General features: G+C 44.7%; 1 protein-coding gene across 2 annotated transcripts in view; it reads left to right on the forward strand.

The window, feature by feature from the left end:
• The window catches only part of LOC139762445 (extracellular serine/threonine protein CG31145), a 1101583-nt gene that overhangs the window by 975942 nt on the left and 105174 nt on the right, over positions 1-20467 (forward strand). For both annotated transcript variants that reach the window (XM_071687351.1, XM_071687341.1), the window contains 2 exons: positions 7376-7500; positions 9716-9794. In XM_071687351.1, the coding sequence (XP_071543452.1) occupies positions 7376-7500; positions 9716-9794 (204 nt within the window). The remainder of the gene's footprint in view (positions 1-7375; positions 7501-9715; positions 9795-20467) is intronic.

Consider the following 20467-nt stretch of genomic DNA (forward strand, 5'->3'; position numbering starts at 1 on the left):
CAAAACTTCTTCACCATTCCATCCGAATGATAATGGGGCTTTACTGTCCTCCACTTTTGGCTTTCGAATTTATAATTTGCCTGTATGTACATAATCCCTTGCAACTATTCCTTCTAAATCCCTTAGCTTTATTTGTTTCACTTTAACAGACAATTTACTCTTACTGGATACCTAGAAAAGTTTTGGATTGTCCCCTCCATGTCCACAATAGTTTGTTTCCAAGCTTCTTATCCTACCATATTTGTTTCTTGCTCTCGTGCATTACAAAGGCTGGGTGGTTGGGATGGTGGCCTGTACCTTCGTCACAGCATATCGCTAAGTTATGTCACTGTTTGACACCTTTTATTGTATCACACCTCCATTTTGTAGCGTCTGCAATTTAGCCCAAAGGCACCCATGTTCCTATTCCTTAACCATAACTTTCATAGAATCTTCCACGACACTGCTCTGATTCCTGGCTACTGACTGTGAGAGTCACGGGCACCTTTGCTGGAGAGACACACTGTTAATGCGTACACGCATAGGTCGATCATCCCTGGGGTGACAGGTTGACTAGAGGCAGTTTGTGTGGCTTTCAATGTTGAGAAGAATGCTGAGTGTCTGGCTTGGGTTTCTGTGATGGGCAGTGGTAATGAGACTGCTGGGTGTCTGTTCATGGTTTACGTGGTGGCCAATGTGAAGATTGAAGGAAATCTAACAGGGATATATATGGTGTCCATTGTTTAAAAAACTGCAAAGAGTCAAGCCAGGATTTGGTATGTATCCAGAGTTGAGAAATATGTTGGGAGTTTGGCGGGCGTTTACGTGGCTACCAGTGTTGAGAAGAATGCTGGGCGTCTGACCAGAGTTTCTCTGATGGCCAGAGTTGAGAAGAATGCTGGGAGTCTGACCAAGGTTAGACCTGTGATCAGTTTAGTGTGTGGAGCCACCACCATCAAATTGGCATTCCTCTACCCTTGATAGTTGTTGTTGGACCCACGCTGCTGCTGTTGTTACTATTCTGCCTAGACTGTTGTCCTCTTCCAGCATTTTGTTGCTGTACTGCTTCCTGGTGTGTTGCGCTCCCCCAGCCTTGTGCCGGTCTTTGTTGTTCTGCGACCTGAACTGTTCCCCTCCACTAACGTCCCGTCGTTGTTCTGCGACCTGGACTGTTCTTGTCACTCAGTCATGCGTGCTGTTCTCTGTCCTGGACGATCACTAAAACCAGATTTGTATTGTTCCACTGTCTTGCATGTTCCCCTCACCCAGCCTTGAACTGTTGATTTGGTCCCGAATATTTCCTTCTGCTTTGACTGTTTCTTTGATCCAACCTTGTGGTATTAAGCTGCCTGGACTATTCCCTTGGTCCAGCGTTGTGTTATTAAGCTGCCTGGTATGTTCCTTCTTCTCCTCCGTAACATAACTGTTGTATAATTACCAATGCGTGATTACCTCTTCGTGCTGTAAGTTGAGGAAGCTCTACAATTGTGTGACATCGTCTCTTGAACTTTCTCTAGTAACGTAAGATCTTTTAAGCTTGTGTGTGCTGAGCAGTCACAGTTCGCATATGTCATTTCATTCACTCATCCATTACTCACTTACTGTACGAGTATTTCTATACATCTCTTCTAACACGATACTTGTTTAATTTCATGTCAAGTGCTTCTGATTATTCAATCCTCCATCTTTTCGACATACTGTTATGTTCTTTGTGCTTTATCTGTGGTGAACAAAGTTGAGAAACATGTTCTAGTTTTGGCATAATGTAGGCTGTGAATATATATATATATATATATATATATATATATATATATATATATATATATATATATATATATATATACTTATTCGCCGTCTCCCGCGTCAGCGAGGTACCGCAAGGAAACAGACGAGGAATGGCCCAACACATACACATATATACACATAAACGCCCATACACGCACATATATACATACACAGACATATACATGTATACACATGTACATATTCATACTTGCTGCCTTCATCCATTCTGGTCGCCACCTCGCCACGCATGAAATAGCGCCAGGAAAAGATCAAAGAATGTTCACATTCGTTCAAAGTCAGTCTCTAGCTGGCATGTGTAATGCATCGAAACAACAGCTCCCTTTCCACATCCAGGCCCCACAGAACTTTCCATGGTTTACCCCAGACGCTTCACATGCCCTGGTTCAATCCATTGACAGCACGTCGACCCGGTATACCACATCGTTCCAATTCACTATATTCCTTGCTTGCCTTTCACCCTCCTGTATGTGCAGGCCCCGATCACTCAGAATCTTTTTCACTCCATCCTTCCACTTCCAATTTGGTCTCCTGCTTCTCTTATTCCTTCCACCTCTGACACATATATCCTCTTTGTCAATCTTTCCTCACTCATTCTCTCCATGTGTCCAAACCATTTCAATACACTCTCTTCTGCCCTCTCAACCTCACTCTTTTTATTACCACACATCTCTCTTACCCTTTCTTAACTCGATCAAACCACCTCCCACCACATATTGTCCTCAAACATTTCATTTTCAGCACATCCACCCTCCTCCGCACAACTCTGTCTAGTGCATATGCCTCGCAACCATATAACATTGTTGAAACCACTGTTCCTTCAAACATACCCATTTTGGTCTCCGAGATAACGTTCTTTCCTTCCACACACTCTTCAACGCTCACAGAACCTTTTCCCCCTCCCCACCTTGTGACTCACTTCCGCTTTCATGGTTCCACTCCCAGATGTCTAAAATACTTCACTTTCTCCAGTTTTTCTCCATTCAAGCTTATCTCCCAATTGAATTGTCCTTCAACCCTCCTGAACCTGATAATTTTGCTCTTATTCACATTTACTCTCAACCTTCTTCTTTCTCACACTTTACCGAAGTGAGTCACCAACTTCTGCGTTTTCTCACCCGAATCTGCTGCCATCGCATTATCATCAGTGAACAACATCTGACTCACTTCCCAAACCCTCTTATCCACAACAGACTGCATGCTTGCCCCTCTCTCCAAAACTCTTGCATTAACCTCCCTAACCACCCCAACCATAAACAACCGACATTCACTGGGAACCCACAACTCCCCCCCCCCCCCCTCTCTCTCTCTCTCTCTCTCTCTCTCTCTCTCTCTCTCTCTCTCTCTCTCTCTCTCTCTCTCTCTCTCTCTCTCTCTCTCTCTCTCTCTCGAGTCAGTTACGATGCTGGCAGAGTCGTCTTTTTTTTATCTGTTACGCGCACTGGATTACGCTATCTTAAAGCTATGGGATGAAATGAAACACCAAGGTTAATACTACATATAATACAAGAAATAAAGATTACAAAATAACCAGAAGCACATTAATCGGGCACAAATATTTTCTTTAACACTTTACATTCAACACTCCACATTCTAAGTAAGATTCCACACCAGGAGGTCTCTATCCTTTATAACAGTATGACACAAGAAACATGATACAAGATACACTTACTCGTTGGACGATTCTGTGACAAGTTACAATACATGATGTTCGTAGTGGGTCATATTGGGCAGCAGTGGGCCACAGTGGGCTACAGGGTTTGAGACAAGGAGAACCTACATATTACCTGCCGGGCGCGTGATGGCTGAGGGAATCACGGCCAGGCAGTCGTCAGGGGCTTTTATTAGGGGGGCAGCCAGCCGGGAGCGGCCAGCCCCGTCCTGCCCTGCCTCACCTCGACTACGATAGATAGGGAGGAATGACCAACAGTTACGCTTGATTGGTCAAAAGACTGATTGTCACGCCCTCACCCAGACTGTGATTGGCTGCAGGGTTAATGTCCGGCCCTCATATCGCCTAAGGCCCAACCCTGCATCTCTGACGACGCAACGAAGATGAGATGGTGAGCTTTCCCAGGCATGATCTCATGGCTAACCCCGGGTCACTTGACAACGCTACCTGAGGAATAATTAGCTGGCCGATGCGACATGCACGGCTAATTGACCATTAGACGTGGGAGCGGCCGAGGAATCTCTTGACACCCCCTCCTCACCACTGTGGCCTGACCTGTAACATACAACTTCCTACAACATAGACACAACGAACACTATATATATATATATATATATATATATATATATATATATATATATATTTTTCTTTCGTACTATTCGGCATTTCCCGCATTAGCGAGGTAGCGTTAAGAACAGAGGACTGGGCCTTTGAGGGAATATCCTCACCTGGCCCCCTTCTCTGTTCCTTCTTTTGGAAAATTGAAAATATATATATATATATATATATATATATATATATATATATATATATATATATATATATATATATATATATATATATATATTCCTATGAGTCCACGGGGAAAATGAAACACGATAAGTTCCCAAGTGCACTTTCGTGTAACAATCACATCATCAGGTGAGACACAAGAGAGAAATATGTCACTTGATATACAACGAAGAGACGAAGCTAGGACGCCATATGGCAAACATGTGATTGTCCGTTTGGTGCATCATGTGATGTTCTCATTTGTTTCCTGCTCTGTGTGAAGACGGGGTAATGATGTTTGATAAGGCCATCTGATCATAGTAAGCTCCCTTACATACTGGTGTCGAAAAAAAAATTTTTCTTTAAAAACTTGTGTCTCTATGACTGTCTCGATGAGAATCCAAATTTTCGTAGTTTGTCACTTCATAAGAGAAATCCCCCTTGATTAGCACTTTATCATATCTGAGAAGTGTATGTATTACAGCTGCATCCTTCCCTTTTTGCTAATATGTTTCCCTCTAGACAGAATAGGTGAGATCTTATCTCTAGGAAGTTTTGTTTCCACGACTCCAATAACATCAGTTGCATTTTCACCAATAATGATCCCACACTTCCAAGTCTTTGCCATGTGCCGCTCGTTCATCTGTGTTTCTATACATTACTTTCAGTTCAACATTTTCTGACCTTCCTGTCGTAGTGACGGGGCTGTTCCGTCCTCTGGCCTTCTGTGGTGCCTCATCTTTTTTTCTTCTCGGCTACGGATCAAACTTGACCATTACTGGTCGTTCCCTTATGTTTCAGCTTTATGCATCAATTTGAATTTCTTCTTTCTTCACAGAAAATGTGTATGGCGCGTCTTTTGCCTCTAGTGATCTTTAATCTATACCTTTTACTCCTCGTTTAGAATAGGGTCGTCTTCCAGTTTAAAAAATCATTAATGATTTACGTTTCCCAACTTCCTGCTTCACCGCTACCCGTAACTACGACGCCACCGGACCTTAGATTTGCGCAAATGTTCTTTCTATAGTCGGGCTTATTATTTTCTCGACGGTTTTAGTTCATTTCCTGTGGCTCTCTGTTCCATTGTCCTCGGGTCTTTGTTCCACTGTATTAGTCTTTATCTGTTGTGTTGCATCAGTCTTTATACCATGATTCTGTCGACAATCCCAGAAATTACTCCTGTTTTCCCTCCCCGCTCAGTGTGGTCTTTGTACTTTCTGTTATGGGCTTTATTTTTCTTGTCTACCGGACACAAAGACATCCAGAAAAGACCCTTCTGATCCTTTTTACTTTTCATTCATTACATTGTCTTTCCTTTGGTTATATTTATTCTGAATCTCTTCAGATGATTGGATTCTGCCTTGATGCCCTTCGACTATGTGTAAACACCTTGTCCTCTTTCCTCATGACTCGTATCATTTCCCCAGCCTTACCTTCCCAGATACTTCACCCTCAATCCCCCATAAGTCTCCTTCTCTGGGATCTAGCTACAACTGCTTGGTTGTGTTTGTTTCCCTTGTCATAATGAATATCTGATTCAAGAATTGAATTAGAAGAATCTTACGTATCTTGGATGTTTGTGTGTGTGTGTGTGTGTGTGTGTGTGTGTGTGTGTGTGTGTGTGTGTGTGTTTGCTAACGGTCTTAGGTTAGCCAGGTCTGATTGGCTGGTCTATGTTTTCTTGCCTTGTCTTATGGACTTCTCTTCGCCACTTTCATGCGGTCCTGAAGGTCATAAATTATTCCCACTTGTCTGAGAATAACAATTTATTGTATTGTCCCAAGCAGAATCTATTGTCCCACACAGAATCTATCCAGAAATAAATCGTCTGCAACTGGTTGGCAGACATATCAGTGGTAGTAATGAAGACTTTTTTCATGTACTGGTACGTTCCTATATAGAAATTATTTCAGAAACATCTTTACTCAATATATGTTAGTTACTCACAATATCTTTTTGTTAGATGTTGTGTACATAATCTCTGTTCATAATCCAAGTTTATATTATGTGCGTTGGCGTTCGTATGTGGGAGTAATAACTGTACTTTACTGGCCATGATGACGGTATGGCTAAACATGTAGTAGATTGATCTGGCTCTTTTGAGTTCGTGGTGTCGTACAAGGACTTTTCGACTCCTATGTATCTCCTCTAAGTATAAAGTAGGAATTACTTTAATTTGCAGTTATCTGTATAGGCTCTAGAGAAGGGATGTTTGGAGTATAAATAGTAAAGTTATAAAGTTTACTTCTATCATGATGACCTGATAAAGCTGGTCAGCAGCAGTGGGTCAGGGGCCTCTCCACGATCAGGGCTGCTGCTGTATGCGCTCAGGTTTTCACAGTCTTAACTGTACAGGTCAACATGGTGGCTCGTACAGTCAAGACTGCCTAGTTCATTTTCCTATCCTCACGTTCAAGGTTTAACTGTGCATTGTTGTCCCGCATGGTTAACACTGATGGAAAAGCTTACCGTGTGGAGCGGCCCCCCTCACTCTCTGGTCATTTGAGTATTTGTTCCTGATCTGAGTTTTAAGAGAATTTTCGTGAAAAAAGTTTTGACTCCAGATGAACCGATTATGAAGAGTAGTTAAGCTGAGATGGCGCTCATTGTTGAGGAAACGATGGGCATAGAAGATCACGACGACGGTCATATATACGGCAGCACAAGATAATGGTTCTCCACTCATGGTAACGGCTAAGACTTTGACTCTAATAGCCAGGATGATTGTCATATATCAGCCCGGTAGCCTCGGGGTTCCTGGCTAGGATGTTCCAGAGCTTTAGGTGGAGGATGGGGGCCAGGTGACGTCACTGATCTGTGTGACTGAGAGAGAGAGGGTTGTCACCTTTGTTACACTGTATTCCTACGGCTCGTGTTGTGATCTACTCATCCATCATTAGTTCTGGGTACGTCTACCAGGCTCTTTACTTACATGGTTATCATGAGGAGGTTCAGATATTACTGTAATTCATTGTGAGAAAAAGTTCCAATATCTGTGTATAGGACTGAGTTGGAGCGATAAGAGGCCCACCTACCATTAGCCTTATTACATGTGTGTGTGTGTGTGTGTGTGTGTGTGTGTGTGTGTGTGTGTGTGTGTGTGTGTGTGTGTTTCTAGTTGTCAGACTGACCATGTTTATCGCCCCACAGGGATAACGCGACCCTCTGGGACAACTTCCACCTGAGCATCTCCCGGGACGAGTTGTACGGCGCCGAGGACCCCACCGTGAACCGGCTCCTGCAGCAGGTCATCACCATGCCCATCGCCCACATCAGTAAGTCCTGCCACGCCTCCTGCACTCGTTTTCGTATTGTTAGGGTGTCACAACCACGCGTCCTACACTCATAGTCCTCTACTCCGCGAGTCACAGCCACATATCCTAAACCCACAGTCCTTTGGTAAGCGAGTCATAACCACGTATCCTACAACCATGATCCTACAGTACGTAGGTCATAAGCATTAATATCCTGTAGTTCCATAGACCGGGCATCCCCTCCACCACCTATAGTGAATAGTCACCATATCTACACATGTGTTGGTCATCACACGACCTTCATCGCCGGAGTAATGTCATAGCTGGTGACTGACGTGCACCCTTCACTGGTACTCCTGTAGTGGTCATCTGGTGTGTGAGCTGCCACATGTCCCACACCGTCGAAGCCATATTGCCATATGTATTGCGCTGATGGTCGTAAAGTGGTCACTAATTGTGTGGATTGCCATTACATCCAACGCTGATGGCCCTACAGTGGTCCAAAGTCGAGGACTGTGCTCCCTCCATTGGTGATATTTAGTAGTTCCTGTGTCATCTAATCACTATTATCATCTGCATACGTTATGCGTTGGTGGTACATCGCCGTCGACCCACAAGGATGGCTCAGTGAGTCACGTCACCATTAAAACCACCACACGTAATGCACTGATGGTCTTGTGCTGGTCCTCTGGGGAGTCACTGCCACTGTCCTGCTGTGGTGATATTACAGTGATTCTGTTACCACGCTAGTCACCCGGAAAGTGGTTCTGTAGGTAGTGGACACGGCTCCACCTTCCTACCACACTGGTCATACAGTAGTTCCTGAATCACCTTAGTCACTACCGGACGTCATGGGCTTTTAACTCCATAGTGGTCCTGTTGTCATCAAGGTGGCTCTGTGCTCGTGCAGTGATGTGTGCCTAATGATCCCCTGGTACGTGAAGCACCATCAGACACCCTGCACGTAGGAGTCCAGCGGTAGTCCAGTAATCAGTGGGTCATCGCCACATATTCTACTCTAGCGGACGTATAACACTCTCTTCGTCTGTCGCTACAACAATCCTGGTCTTACAGTAATCCCATAGTGAGTGAGTCTCCCCTGTATATCCTTTACTGATGGTCCTTAGTAACCCAGTGGTCACTGACCCATGTGTTGGTCACCCACACGATAGCGACCGGAGCATAGTGTGCAAATACTGGACGTAGCTTCCTCACTGGAGTGTACATAGGTGCACAGTAACCTTTCCTTCAAGACAAGAGAAAAAAGAACAAAAATGAAAATATTCAAGACGCTAATTCTTTCACGAATTGAATACTGTTGCGTTCTGACATCACTCTACAAGGCTTGAGAAATTGCGGATTTAGAAAGTGTCCTGAGATCTTTCACGGAACATATTGATATGGTAAAGGAACCATGTTACTGGGGATGACTGAAATCTGAAGCGCAGACAGGAGAGGTTAGATGGGACATATCATCTATACCTGGAAAATCCTGGAAGGTCTGGTTCTCAACTTACATTGGAAATAACATGCTAATGGCACGACAGGCATGGAAGACTTTGTAGAACAGTAACTCTGAAATCCTTAGATGCGATATGCACAAAGAGAGAGACGACCTTAAACATCTGGGACCCAAGACTAAAACTTTGCCACATATCATCAGAAACAATATGGGATGCATACGGCCCCTGGGACCCAAGACTAACACTATGCCACATTTCATCCGAAACAGTATGGGATGCATAGCAGAGAAGGTCAAGAGTGCACTGGACAAGTACTTACAAAGTGTACCCAGATCAGCCAGGCCGTGAGGGCTATGTACGCATGCGAGCTGCAGCATCCAACAATTTGGTCGACCAACAACACATTCCTGCAGCCTGGGTCCAGCCTGTGTTATGGGGTTGAAAACCCCCGAAGATTTCGCAAGGTACTCGCCCTAGAGTGTACGAAGGTGCACAGTGGGCAACAGTGCACAGTGTGGTCAACTCTTCTTAAACTGTGGGAAATGACTCGCTTACATAACCCATCAACACACAGTTTGTTGCCCTTATTATTGATGTTGTTATTATTATTATTATTATTATTATTATTATTATTATTATTATTATTATTATTATTATTGTTGTGATAATATATATAGAAATCTGTGTGTGTGTGTGTGTGTGTGTGTGTGTGTGTGTGTGTGTGTTGGTTGCGGTAGGGAAGCTTCTCACTGTAGGCATCTTCTCGCCCACAGGCCAGAAGGAAGGTGGTACACAGCTCAAGCTCATCATAGAGTTCATCGACGGCGGACATGCTCTCTTCAAGCCCATGAGGTGAGTGTGTGTGTGTGTGTTTGTGGTGTGGGTGTCTCCATTACCTATTAGGAGTATGTACCTAGGCGTACCGGGAGGGAGCCTTGTACTCTTCACTCTTGTAAGTATATGTACCAGAGCTTACATTGGTATATATATATATATATATATATATATATATATATATATATATATATATATATATATATATATAAAGACTGTGAGGTAATTAAGCACATCTCTTGATCTTTATCTAGTGATGTACAGTGTTTTAAACTTGTATATGCTGTCAACTTTCACAGTTTCATTCATTCATTACTCGTATACTTCAAAGTACTTCTTTGCTCCTTTTCCTTGCACGTGTCTCTTTTTTTTTAATTTCATGTTTAGACTCTGGTTGTTGTGTCACTATATTTCGAATAAATGTTTAGGTTTAAGACATAAAGATTGTGATCAAGTCTCGTTTCACTTATCTCTCCGCCATGGTAGACAAATTCTTCGTCGTCTTCCTTGTACGTAACTAATCTCTCGTAATTCTGGCACCATTCTTATTATCCTCCTCTGGTGCTTCTCTGTCAGGTATTTGTGCTCCTTGAAGCACAGGGACGAGACGTGAGATGCATGTTCTAGTTTTGGCCAACTATACGACATGAGTATTTCTCTTTATCCACGTCCTCATATGTAACTCAAATATTTGCCAGGAGACAGTTTGTCTTCTTTGCAGTTTTCCTAAAGTGGGAATCTAGCGACGACTTCTTGACGAAGTCGACTTTCTAGTTCCTCTCTCGCACAAATTTCTGTAGCTTATATTTTGCTTCATAGTATTCGTGTCGGAGATTTCCTTGCATGGGGTTTAACCCTCATTACGTTGCATTTGCTCGGTTTGAATATCGTCGACCATGTGCCAGACCAACACTGGAGTCTGTTGATCTGAGCCTCTTGACTGCTGTTTACATCCCCCATGATCTTGGCATAAGTCGGGAGCTTATTTAGGTATGAGTCCAGTAAGTAATTTACCTGATATGTATGTGTAATTAATTATTGTAAGTACGTATTTGTGCTGTAATAGCAGGGATTTTAACACTCGTAGGGCCCCATCTCTTGAATAATGTTTATGTGTTTCTTTATATTTTTATGTATATTAGTATGCGTAATACCTTATTTATTTATTTTTTTTGTTCATACACATGATTTCTGTTTACATGGAAACCTTTAAACGGAAAAGAGGTTCCCTTAATGACACGTTCCTGATACATCACCAGCGGCATGTGTTCCTCAATGAGGGCATCTCTACCCAAGTAGTGACACCTGGCCTTCACGTGGCACCTATCCCTCAGTAGCGGCACCTGGCCTTCACGTGGCACCTCTCCCTCAGTAGCGGCACCTGGCCTTCACGTGACACCTCTCCCTCAGTAGCGGCACCTGGCCCTCACGTGGCACCTCTCCCTCAGTAGCGGCACCTGGCCTTCACGTGACACCTCTCCCTCAGTAGCGTTACCTGGCCTTCACGTGACACCTCTCCCTCAGTAGCGGCACCTGGCCTTCACGTGACACCTCTCCCTCAGTAGCGGCACCTGGCCTTCACGTGACACCTCTCCCTCAGTAGCGGCACCTGGCCTTCACGTGACACCTCTCCTTCAGTAGTAGCACCTGTCCTCTGCAGTAGCAGCAGACCCTCAGTAATGGTGCCTGTCCCTCTGCAGTGATGTCTATCCTCGTGCAGTGCCGGAAGAACGTGTACTGGGGTCTCGACCCCGGGATCATCCGATATTATCTGATGAGCTAGTAGCTGCTAATGGCATGCTTGGGGGGGTTGGATGGCCACCGTGGTGTGTGGTTGTCACCGGGCGTGGCTGATGCCAGGAGACGGAAATTGGTATCGTACCCCCTGCGGCACCGGAAGCCCTGGGTGTTATCAGCTTAAGCTGGCCCCACACACTCTGCACGACCGAATTATACGTGACCTTCTGACTCAGTGTCGCCCGGGAGGTCCCTCGTGACCGCTCCAGAACGCGGAAGATTGCTTTATTTATCAGTATTTGTCAACTGTGTGCGAGATATTTTTCTGGACATTGCTGGGCAAAGCCTCTGTTCCAAACGATTGTTGTTGTGTTTTGCTCAGGATTTTCTGTGATATTTACTTTGTAACTGAGAAACAGATGATTGGTATAATTGCTTCATTATTCCTGACGTATAGACCAAGAAGGCAACGTGATGGCTTTCATGCAGTGCAGGGAGCAAGAAGGGGCTTCATAGAGTGTGTTTGTCACTGCTGGCACCTGGCTCAGACTTGGTCCAAATTCCTCAGGCCGGTTTTTATTGCAGGTGAAATTAGTTGTTTGAGGAGGAAAGATACGACAACGTTCTACCCCGTCATCGGCAGTCTGATGTGTGTGTGTGTGTGTGTGTGTGTGTGTGTGTGTGTGTGTGTGTGTGTGTGTGTGTGTGTTTCGGACTGTGGGTAATCGTCTCACACAGGGAGGCATGACTCCGCTTCCTGGTGCTGTTTACTGATATAGTCCATTGGGTCGGTCCATAGGACGGCATGGCCACCTCCTCCTTCTATTGCAGTCTTTACTACGGTCGTCACTAGGCGCTCGTCCCTTAGTACCGTCATCACTTCCTCAGCAGCAGTCCAAGGAGGGAGGCTTAAGGGGTCATTCCTCAGGCCAGTATGCCCCTAGTAAGTACCACCTCCAGCTTTATGTTATAACCTCAGCACCGTCGTTTGTCCTCGCCAGCTGCAGTGCGAGGAGGGAGGTGAGGATTGTCATCGTCCGTCAGGTCAGTGAGATCACTACCGTCCTGCTACCAGCTGTTACGCCCCAGACACCATCGTCAGCCCTCGTCAGTGGCCACCAAACTGGCCAGCATCAGGGAGCGGCGATACACTGACCATGACTGCGGCAGTAATGGAGGCTGTGGAGGATCGGTACAGATTTATTAGTCCACAACTGGCCTGGTGGAGGGTCACGTTGCTGGGATGTGTCTGTGTCGACAGAGTGTGGCAGACATTGTGGAATATCGCTGTGCTGGATGAGTGTGGCTTGCACCTCAGGTTGTGTCTGTGTCGGATAAGTGTGGCTGACACCCCAGACCATTACGAGTTGTCTCTGTGTCGCCCAACTCTTGACAAAGCGAAGCATTTTCTTTAAATTGTTTTTTTCTTTATAACTAACTTAATGCTTATGTTTGCAAGTGTACCTCATTAGGAACCCGTTCCTCTATCAAAGTACTGAAATTTATTTATTTTTACTTTTTCATATACGTTAGTGAACTATGGGTTGATATGTTCGTAGAGTTGATCACATTACTGGACCAGTTGAAAGAGCTCTTGTGTCAGTGAAATAGAAGTTGCTCAGTCTGGAAGTGTTTTCTATAATGAAATGTAGCTAAGGTGGTTGGGGCGTAGGTTGGTAAATTGGTAGAGTTTGAATTCAATGTTTGTGACGTGTCATTTGTTAAGTCCGCAAAGTTTGTGATAAGTTAGTGAAGTATAAGCTATTAAGCCCGCAGACTTTGTGATACTGAATTAATGGAAATGACAAGTTACCTTCGTTGTTGAGATGTTGGTTAAGCAGGGAAGACCGCTTTACTGAGGAGAGTAATGGAAAAAATACAGCTTTTTAACGGTGAATGGAAAGGAGGATATTGTTTCCCAAATGTTAATGGCAAAGACGTGATTATTACGTAGCTCTCGTGCTACAATACCGAGGACACGTATTGTTAAGAGGAACCACTAAGTGTTGTGATGGAAGGAACTTCCATACATGTTGAGAGGAAGTTACCCGACACGTCAGGGAAAGTGTGACACTTCGTATTCGAATACCTTGCATCAGGGGAGAGGATAGATGGTCTGCAAACGTAACCAGCATCCAGTAGTCAGCCTATACTTGGGTGTCGTGGAATCAGATAATGCTAGAACGACGTTCTTTAGGATCACCTACTTCCTTGCAGGACGAAGAATGTATTCAAAGACGGCGAATTGTTAATGAGGTAATGATGCCTGGCACAGACTCTCTCTCTCTCTCTCTCTCTCTCTCTCTCTCTCTCTCTCTCTCTCTCTCTCTCTCTCTCTCTCTCTCAGCTCAGGTTTCGCGAACTAAATACTGTATATGCAATATGATCACGATGAATGCATTATGATGATTATATATGCAGTATGATCATGATTTATTCATTGTGATCATGATGTATGCATTATGGTAATTATGTATGCATTACGATCATGATTTATTCATTATGATCATAATACATGCGTTAGAGTCATGATATATGCAGTATGATCTTTATATATATATATATATATATATATATATATATATATATATATATATATATATATATATATATATATATATATATATATATGGTGTGGGAGGAAAGTTGTTAGAAGTAGTGAAAGTTTTTATCGAGGATATATATATATATTATATATATATATATATATATATATATATATGGTGTGGGAGGAAAGTTGTTAGAAGTAGTGAAAAGTTTTTATCGAGGATGTAAGGCATGTGTACGTGTAGGAAGAGAGGAAGGTGATTGGTTCTCAGTGAATGTAGGTTTGCGGCAGGGGTGTGTGATGTCTCCATCGTTGTTTAATTTGTTTATGGATGGGGTTGTTAGGGAGGTAAATGCAAGAGTTTTGGAAAGGGGAGCAAGTATGAAGTCTGTTGGGGATGAGAGAGCTTGGGAAGTGAGTCAGTTGTTGTTCGCTGATGATACAGCGCTGGTGGCTGATTCATGTGAGAAACTGCAGAAGCTGGTGACTGAGTTTGGTAAAGTGTGTGGAAGAAGAAAGTTAAGAGTAAATGTGAATAAGAGCAAGGTTATTAGGTACAGTGGGGTTGAGGGTCAAGTCAATTGGGAGGTGAGTTTGAATGGAGAAAAACTGGAGGAAGTGAAGTGTTTTAGATATCTGGGAGTGGATCTGGCAGCGGATGGAACCATGGAAGCGGAAGTGGATCATAGGGTGGGGGAGGGGGCGAAAATTCTGGGGGCCTTGAAGAATGTGTGGAAGTCGAGAACATTATCTCGGAAAGCAAAAATGGGTATGTTTGAAGGAATAGTGGTTCCAACAATGTTGTATGGTTGCGAGGCGTGGGCTATGGATAGAGTTGTGCGCAGGAGGATGGATGTGCTGGAAATGAGATGTTTGAGGACAATGTGTGGTGTGAGGTGGTTTGATCGAGTGAGTAACGTAAGGGTAAGAGAGATGTGTGGAAATAAAAAGAGCGTGGTTGAGAGAGCAGAAGAGGGTGTTTTGAAGTGGTTTGGGCACATGGAGAGAATGAGTGAGGAAAGATTGACCAAGAGGATATATGTGTCGGAGGTGGAGGGAACGAGGAGAAGAGGGAGACCAAATTGGAGGTGGAAAGATGGAGTGAAAAAGATTTTGTGTGATCGGGGCCTGAACATGCAGGAGGGTGAAAGGAGGGCAAGGAATAGAGTGAATTGGAGCGATGTGGTATACCGGGGTTGACGTGCTGTCAGTGGATTGAATCAAGGCATGTGAAGCGTCTGGGGTAAACCATGGAAAGCTGTGTAGGTATGTATATTTGCGTGTGTGGACGTATGTATATACATGTGTATGGGGGGAGGTTGGGCCATTTCTTTCGTCTGTTTCCTTGCGCTACCTCGCAAACGCGGGAGACAGCGACAAAGTATAATAAAAAAAAATATATTAAAAAAAAAATATATATATATATATATATATATATATATATATATATATATGTGTGTGTGTGTGTGTGTGTGTGTGTGTGTGTGTGTGTGTATGTGTGTGTATACTGTATGATAACAAATTACGCCATATAACTATAGTATATGCAGTTTGATCATAATTTATTTGTTAAATTGTAAGGAATTCAAGCAGCAACACACCCTTAGATCCTTTCAGGGTTCTTTGTGATGGTTGGCAGAGACCAGACACACACCGTGATAAGAGTAGACAGGAGTACAGATGGTTCAAAGAAAATTACTTATAATCTTTCATGTTCCTGAGGAGGTGTAAATGATGTTACTAATGGGCTTCAAGCGGTATATTCATCAAGTCTGTGCTTAAACGTATGTGTGGTACAACTTTCAACTACTCTATCTGGTCAATCATTTTAGATGTTGGACGTCCTGTTGACAACCTTTGCGACGTCGAAACGTTAAAGAAGTATATATCAGCGGCAACCCCTTTGTTTCCATTCCAGCCTATTATATATATATATATATATATATATATATATATATATATATATATATATATATATATATATATATATATATATATATTATACTTAGTCGCTGTCTCCCACGTTCACGAGGTAACGCACGGAAACGGACGAAAAATTGGCATAACCCACCCACATACAACATGCGTATATATAAACGCCCACAAACGCACATATACATACCTATACATTTCAGCGTATATCATACATATACATACACAGACATATACTTGTATACACATGTACATATTCATACTTGCTGCCTTCATCCGTTCTAGTCGCCACCCCGTCACACATGAAATGGCACCCTCCTTCCCCCGCGCGTGCGCGAGGTAATGCTAGGAAAAGACAGCAAAGGCCACATTCGTTCACGCTCAGTCTCTAGCTCTTATGTGTAATGCACCGAAATCACAGCTCCCTTTCCACATCCAGACCCCACAAAACTTTACATGGTTTACACCAGACGCTTCACATGCCCTGGTTCAATCCATTGACAGCACGTCGACCTCGGTATATCATAACGTTCCAATTCACTCTATTCCTTGTACGCCTTTCATCCTCCTGTATGTTCAGGCTCTGATCGCTCAAAATCTTTTTCACTCCATCTTTCCACCTCCAATTTGATCTCACACACACACACACACACACACACACACAAGGAGGGCGTATAAAGTAAGAGTAGAAAAGGAGCGAATATTCCTGGCGACCGGTTTACTGAGCGAATGTGAATTAGGTAAAGTTCTACTATTCATGTGTCCCGGGTAACAAATTGCTGGACGTCCGGCGGTTGTCGATACAACCGCTTGATATATGTCTTGGCTGCGGAGGAGAGCAGTTTTGTCCAGAGTTGTGTATAGATTTTAGATGAATACGTTTGGGTTGTTCTTTAACAAATTGATCGTTTTTATATCAACCTTATGAGTCTTCATATAGACCCAAGTGTACAGGTGTGATGACGGGTGGGGAGTGTAGACAGAATGCTAACACGAGGTGGTGAGTGTAGAGAGAACAATGACATGTGTTGGTGGGTGTAGGCAGAAGAGTAACAAGTGTTGGTGAGTGTTGAGAGAAGAATGACAGGTGTTGGTAAGGGGAGACAAGAGGTGCTACTTCTGGTAAGTCTCAACACTCGAGGAAGGGTTGTGATTCCTTTTATTTGGTACGGCAAATATTGACCCTGTGTAGCTACAGGTTTCAGGGTTTATAAGGCACTTGCTGAGTATTGCTTCAGCTTTGAGTCATGTTATGAAATATGCGCAGCTTTCCAGTAGAATATTGTGATGATATTGTCCGTCATTACGAAACTGAATAACCTTTGCAGGGAAACGAAGTATTGTTGAGTTGACCTCATACATACGGCTCTTTATACACAAATGTTAGGTGATGGTAAAGGGAGTAAGCGAGGTAACGTCACGATTCTGGCTTAACCAGAATATTTTGATCATATTATTTGGAGGAGGACGTAAGTGGTTAGCGTTATATGAAAGTTCATAAATTACATAAAAGGATAATGAGTCCGGGTAATTGAGAAGCAACAGTGTTTAATCCTGTAACAGGTGTGGATACCTGGGAGGTACGTAGTACGGATGGTGGGGGGTACGGTGAAGCAGGGAGGCAGGGAGAGCGGATGATAAGGAAACTTAAGATAATCATTCCGGATGTGGTGTGGACCATGGAGGCGCTGGGGCAGGGCATCAGGAAGCAGGCACAAGGGTCGAGGAGAAGATCTAAGTAATAAGCAAAGAAACTTTTTACAGGCAAGCAGGAGAGAGACAGAGAGGAGGCTGGCAAATGCATGATATAACTTGGAGCTGCAGCGGTCGGGAGGAGGGTATGATTGTGGGGTGGGAGGTGTGTACTGCAGCGGGTCGGGAGGAGGGTATGATTGTGGGGTGGGGGGTGTGTACTGCAGCGGGTCGGGAGGAGGGTATGATTGTGCAGTGTGTGTACTGTAGCGGGTCGGGAGGAGGGTATGATTGGGGAGTGGGGGTGTGTACCGCAGCGGGTCGTCCGTGAGAACATGACTGGACCGGCAACACTCATAGGTAAACATCAAGACGAACTAGGCTGAGGTGAGCTGCTGCTGGAGACGTCATTACTGCCGCCATAGCTCGTAGTCAGGACGGCTCATGAATATTCAGGACTCGTTCTCGGCTGTGAAGTGGGAGCAGCGCCCACTGTGGAGCCTCGCATAGCCTGGTGGGTCACTCAGGGCCATCGTCAGGGGTCATTGAGCAACGTAACATGTGGTGCCCCGCCTGGTGGGCCACCCCAGGCCATCTTCAGAGATGATCAAGCGGCGTTTTCTGTGGTGCCCCGCCTGGTGGGTCATGAGACCCCACGTTCTGCATGGTGAGCACCACCTGGTGACCATGGCAGTTGGTAAGCGGCTGGTCGGAACCTCCACCACCCCTGCTGAACATTGCTGACCCCACCACCACCTTACTCTTCTCGCACCGTGTCTGAAGTCCATCCCTCACCCACCATGTTCCAGTCCAGCCCCTACCCACCATTGTCTCCACTCCATCCCCCGCCCACCACGACCTCCACAATTCCCTTCCCACCCTGTCCCTATCCCTGCCTTCCCCACCATTTCTCCACCCATTCTTTTCCTACCGTCTCCCCACCCCTTTCTCCCAACCATGTCACCACCCCTCCCTTCCCTTATCCTGCTCCTATTCGTACCCTCTGTATCGTGTCTCTTCCCTTCTCGCGAACTCCCCATTTTCCCTCCCTTCTCGCCCCCACCCCTTCCTTCCTTGCTACCTCGTGTCTCAGTCGTCCATCCGATCAAGTGGGGGTACAGTCTGAAGTACTTCAGGTGGCCTCTGTTGACGGTCAAGTGAGGTACAGTCTGAAGTACTTCAGGTGGCCTCTGTTGACGGTCAAGTGAGGTACAGTGTGAAGCACTTCAGGTGGCCTCTGTTGACGGTCAAGTGAGGTACAGTCTGAAGTACTTCAGGTGGCCTCAATTGACGGTCAAGTGAGGTACAGTGTGAAGCACTTCAGGTGGCCATCGTTGACGGTCAAGTGAGGTACAGTGTGAAGCACTTCAGGTGGCTTCCGTTGACGGTCAAGTGAGGCACAGTGTGAAGTACTTCAGGTGACATCCGTTGACGGTCAAGTGAGATACAGTGTGAAGCACTTCAGGTGGCCTCCGTTGATGGTCGAGGTACAGTGTGAAGCGCTTCAAGCAGCCTCCGTGGCAGCAGTTTGCTCTCTCAGTAATGAGTCACAAGTCAGTCGGGGATTAACGTTCGTCCGTCTTTCAGTTTTGTCTTTGCGTCGCGCCGGTCAGGAGCCTTTCATCTGGCAGCCTCCCGCCCACCCTCCCGCCTTGATCTTTGGGAAGAAGCATTTGGGGTATTAGTCCCGCACTGCACACCATCTTCTGGTGGCTAATATTGATCAAGGATATTTCCCTGCTCTTGATGTCTTTACTTTCCACTCTGTCATTTTATATATATATATATATATATATATATATATATATATATATATATATATATATATATATATATATATATATATATATCTTTATAACTCCAATATTTGCTCATCCTTTGATGATTTTTTTCTCCATCTTTTAAGGGTCTGTTTTTCTTCTTTTTCTTGAGTCTTTGTTTTTCTCAGTCCTCTTCTTTAGACCTTCCCCGGACTTAGATGTCTGGGGACCATCTCGCATACGTGTGTCGGAGGATTTTGGCTGAGAACACTCATGCAACACTGCTGGCGGGGGACCTGGTGTTCTGGAGGTGGTTATGTACCGTGTCCTAGAGCTGGGGGCGAGGAGGTGACCTGGTGTCTTGGAGTTGGTTCTTCAGCATGTTCCAGAGCTGGGCGGTGGGGAGGAAGGTGTGGGCTGGACCACGTAACGAATCTGTACATGAGAGCTTGTCGTGTGTGATGATGATCTCTCTCTCTCTCTCTCTCTCTCTCTCTCTCTCTCTCTCTCTCTCTCTCTCTCTCTCTCTCTCTCTCTCTCTCTCTCTCTCTCTCTCTCTCTCATGTGTTGCTTATTGGTGATCTGTTCGCTTCGTTAAGTGCAGGTACAGCTATCAGTCTCTCTGCACTCCTGAATAGCACACGTGAGAGAGAATATATCCATGCTTGATTTCGAGGAAGGATCTTCCATTGGCTACATTTGGGCAGATTGTAGGGAAGAACATGACCACTTGCGATTAGTTACATTACCCGCTTGTGAGCCACAACAGCAAGACACATTAGGGTCTTAGGTGCTTGGGTCAGCCATCGACTGATGCCTGGTGCGACGCCCCTGGTGTATCAGCTTATGGCTTGACAGTAGGCCATTTCGTTTTATTCTTGTCTGTTGAAGATTGGCAACAGGTTCTTGCTGGGCACAGACGTTCGTGTTCCACATAGATGTTCCTGTTGTTCACTGACGTTCTTGCTGGGGACAGACTTTCGTGCTAGACACCGTCCAGAACACATTCAACCTTACATATC

This window comes from Panulirus ornatus, chromosome 3 (assembly GCF_036320965.1).
Source record: "Panulirus ornatus isolate Po-2019 chromosome 3, ASM3632096v1, whole genome shotgun sequence".
Taxonomy (NCBI): domain Eukaryota; kingdom Metazoa; phylum Arthropoda; class Malacostraca; order Decapoda; family Palinuridae; genus Panulirus; species Panulirus ornatus.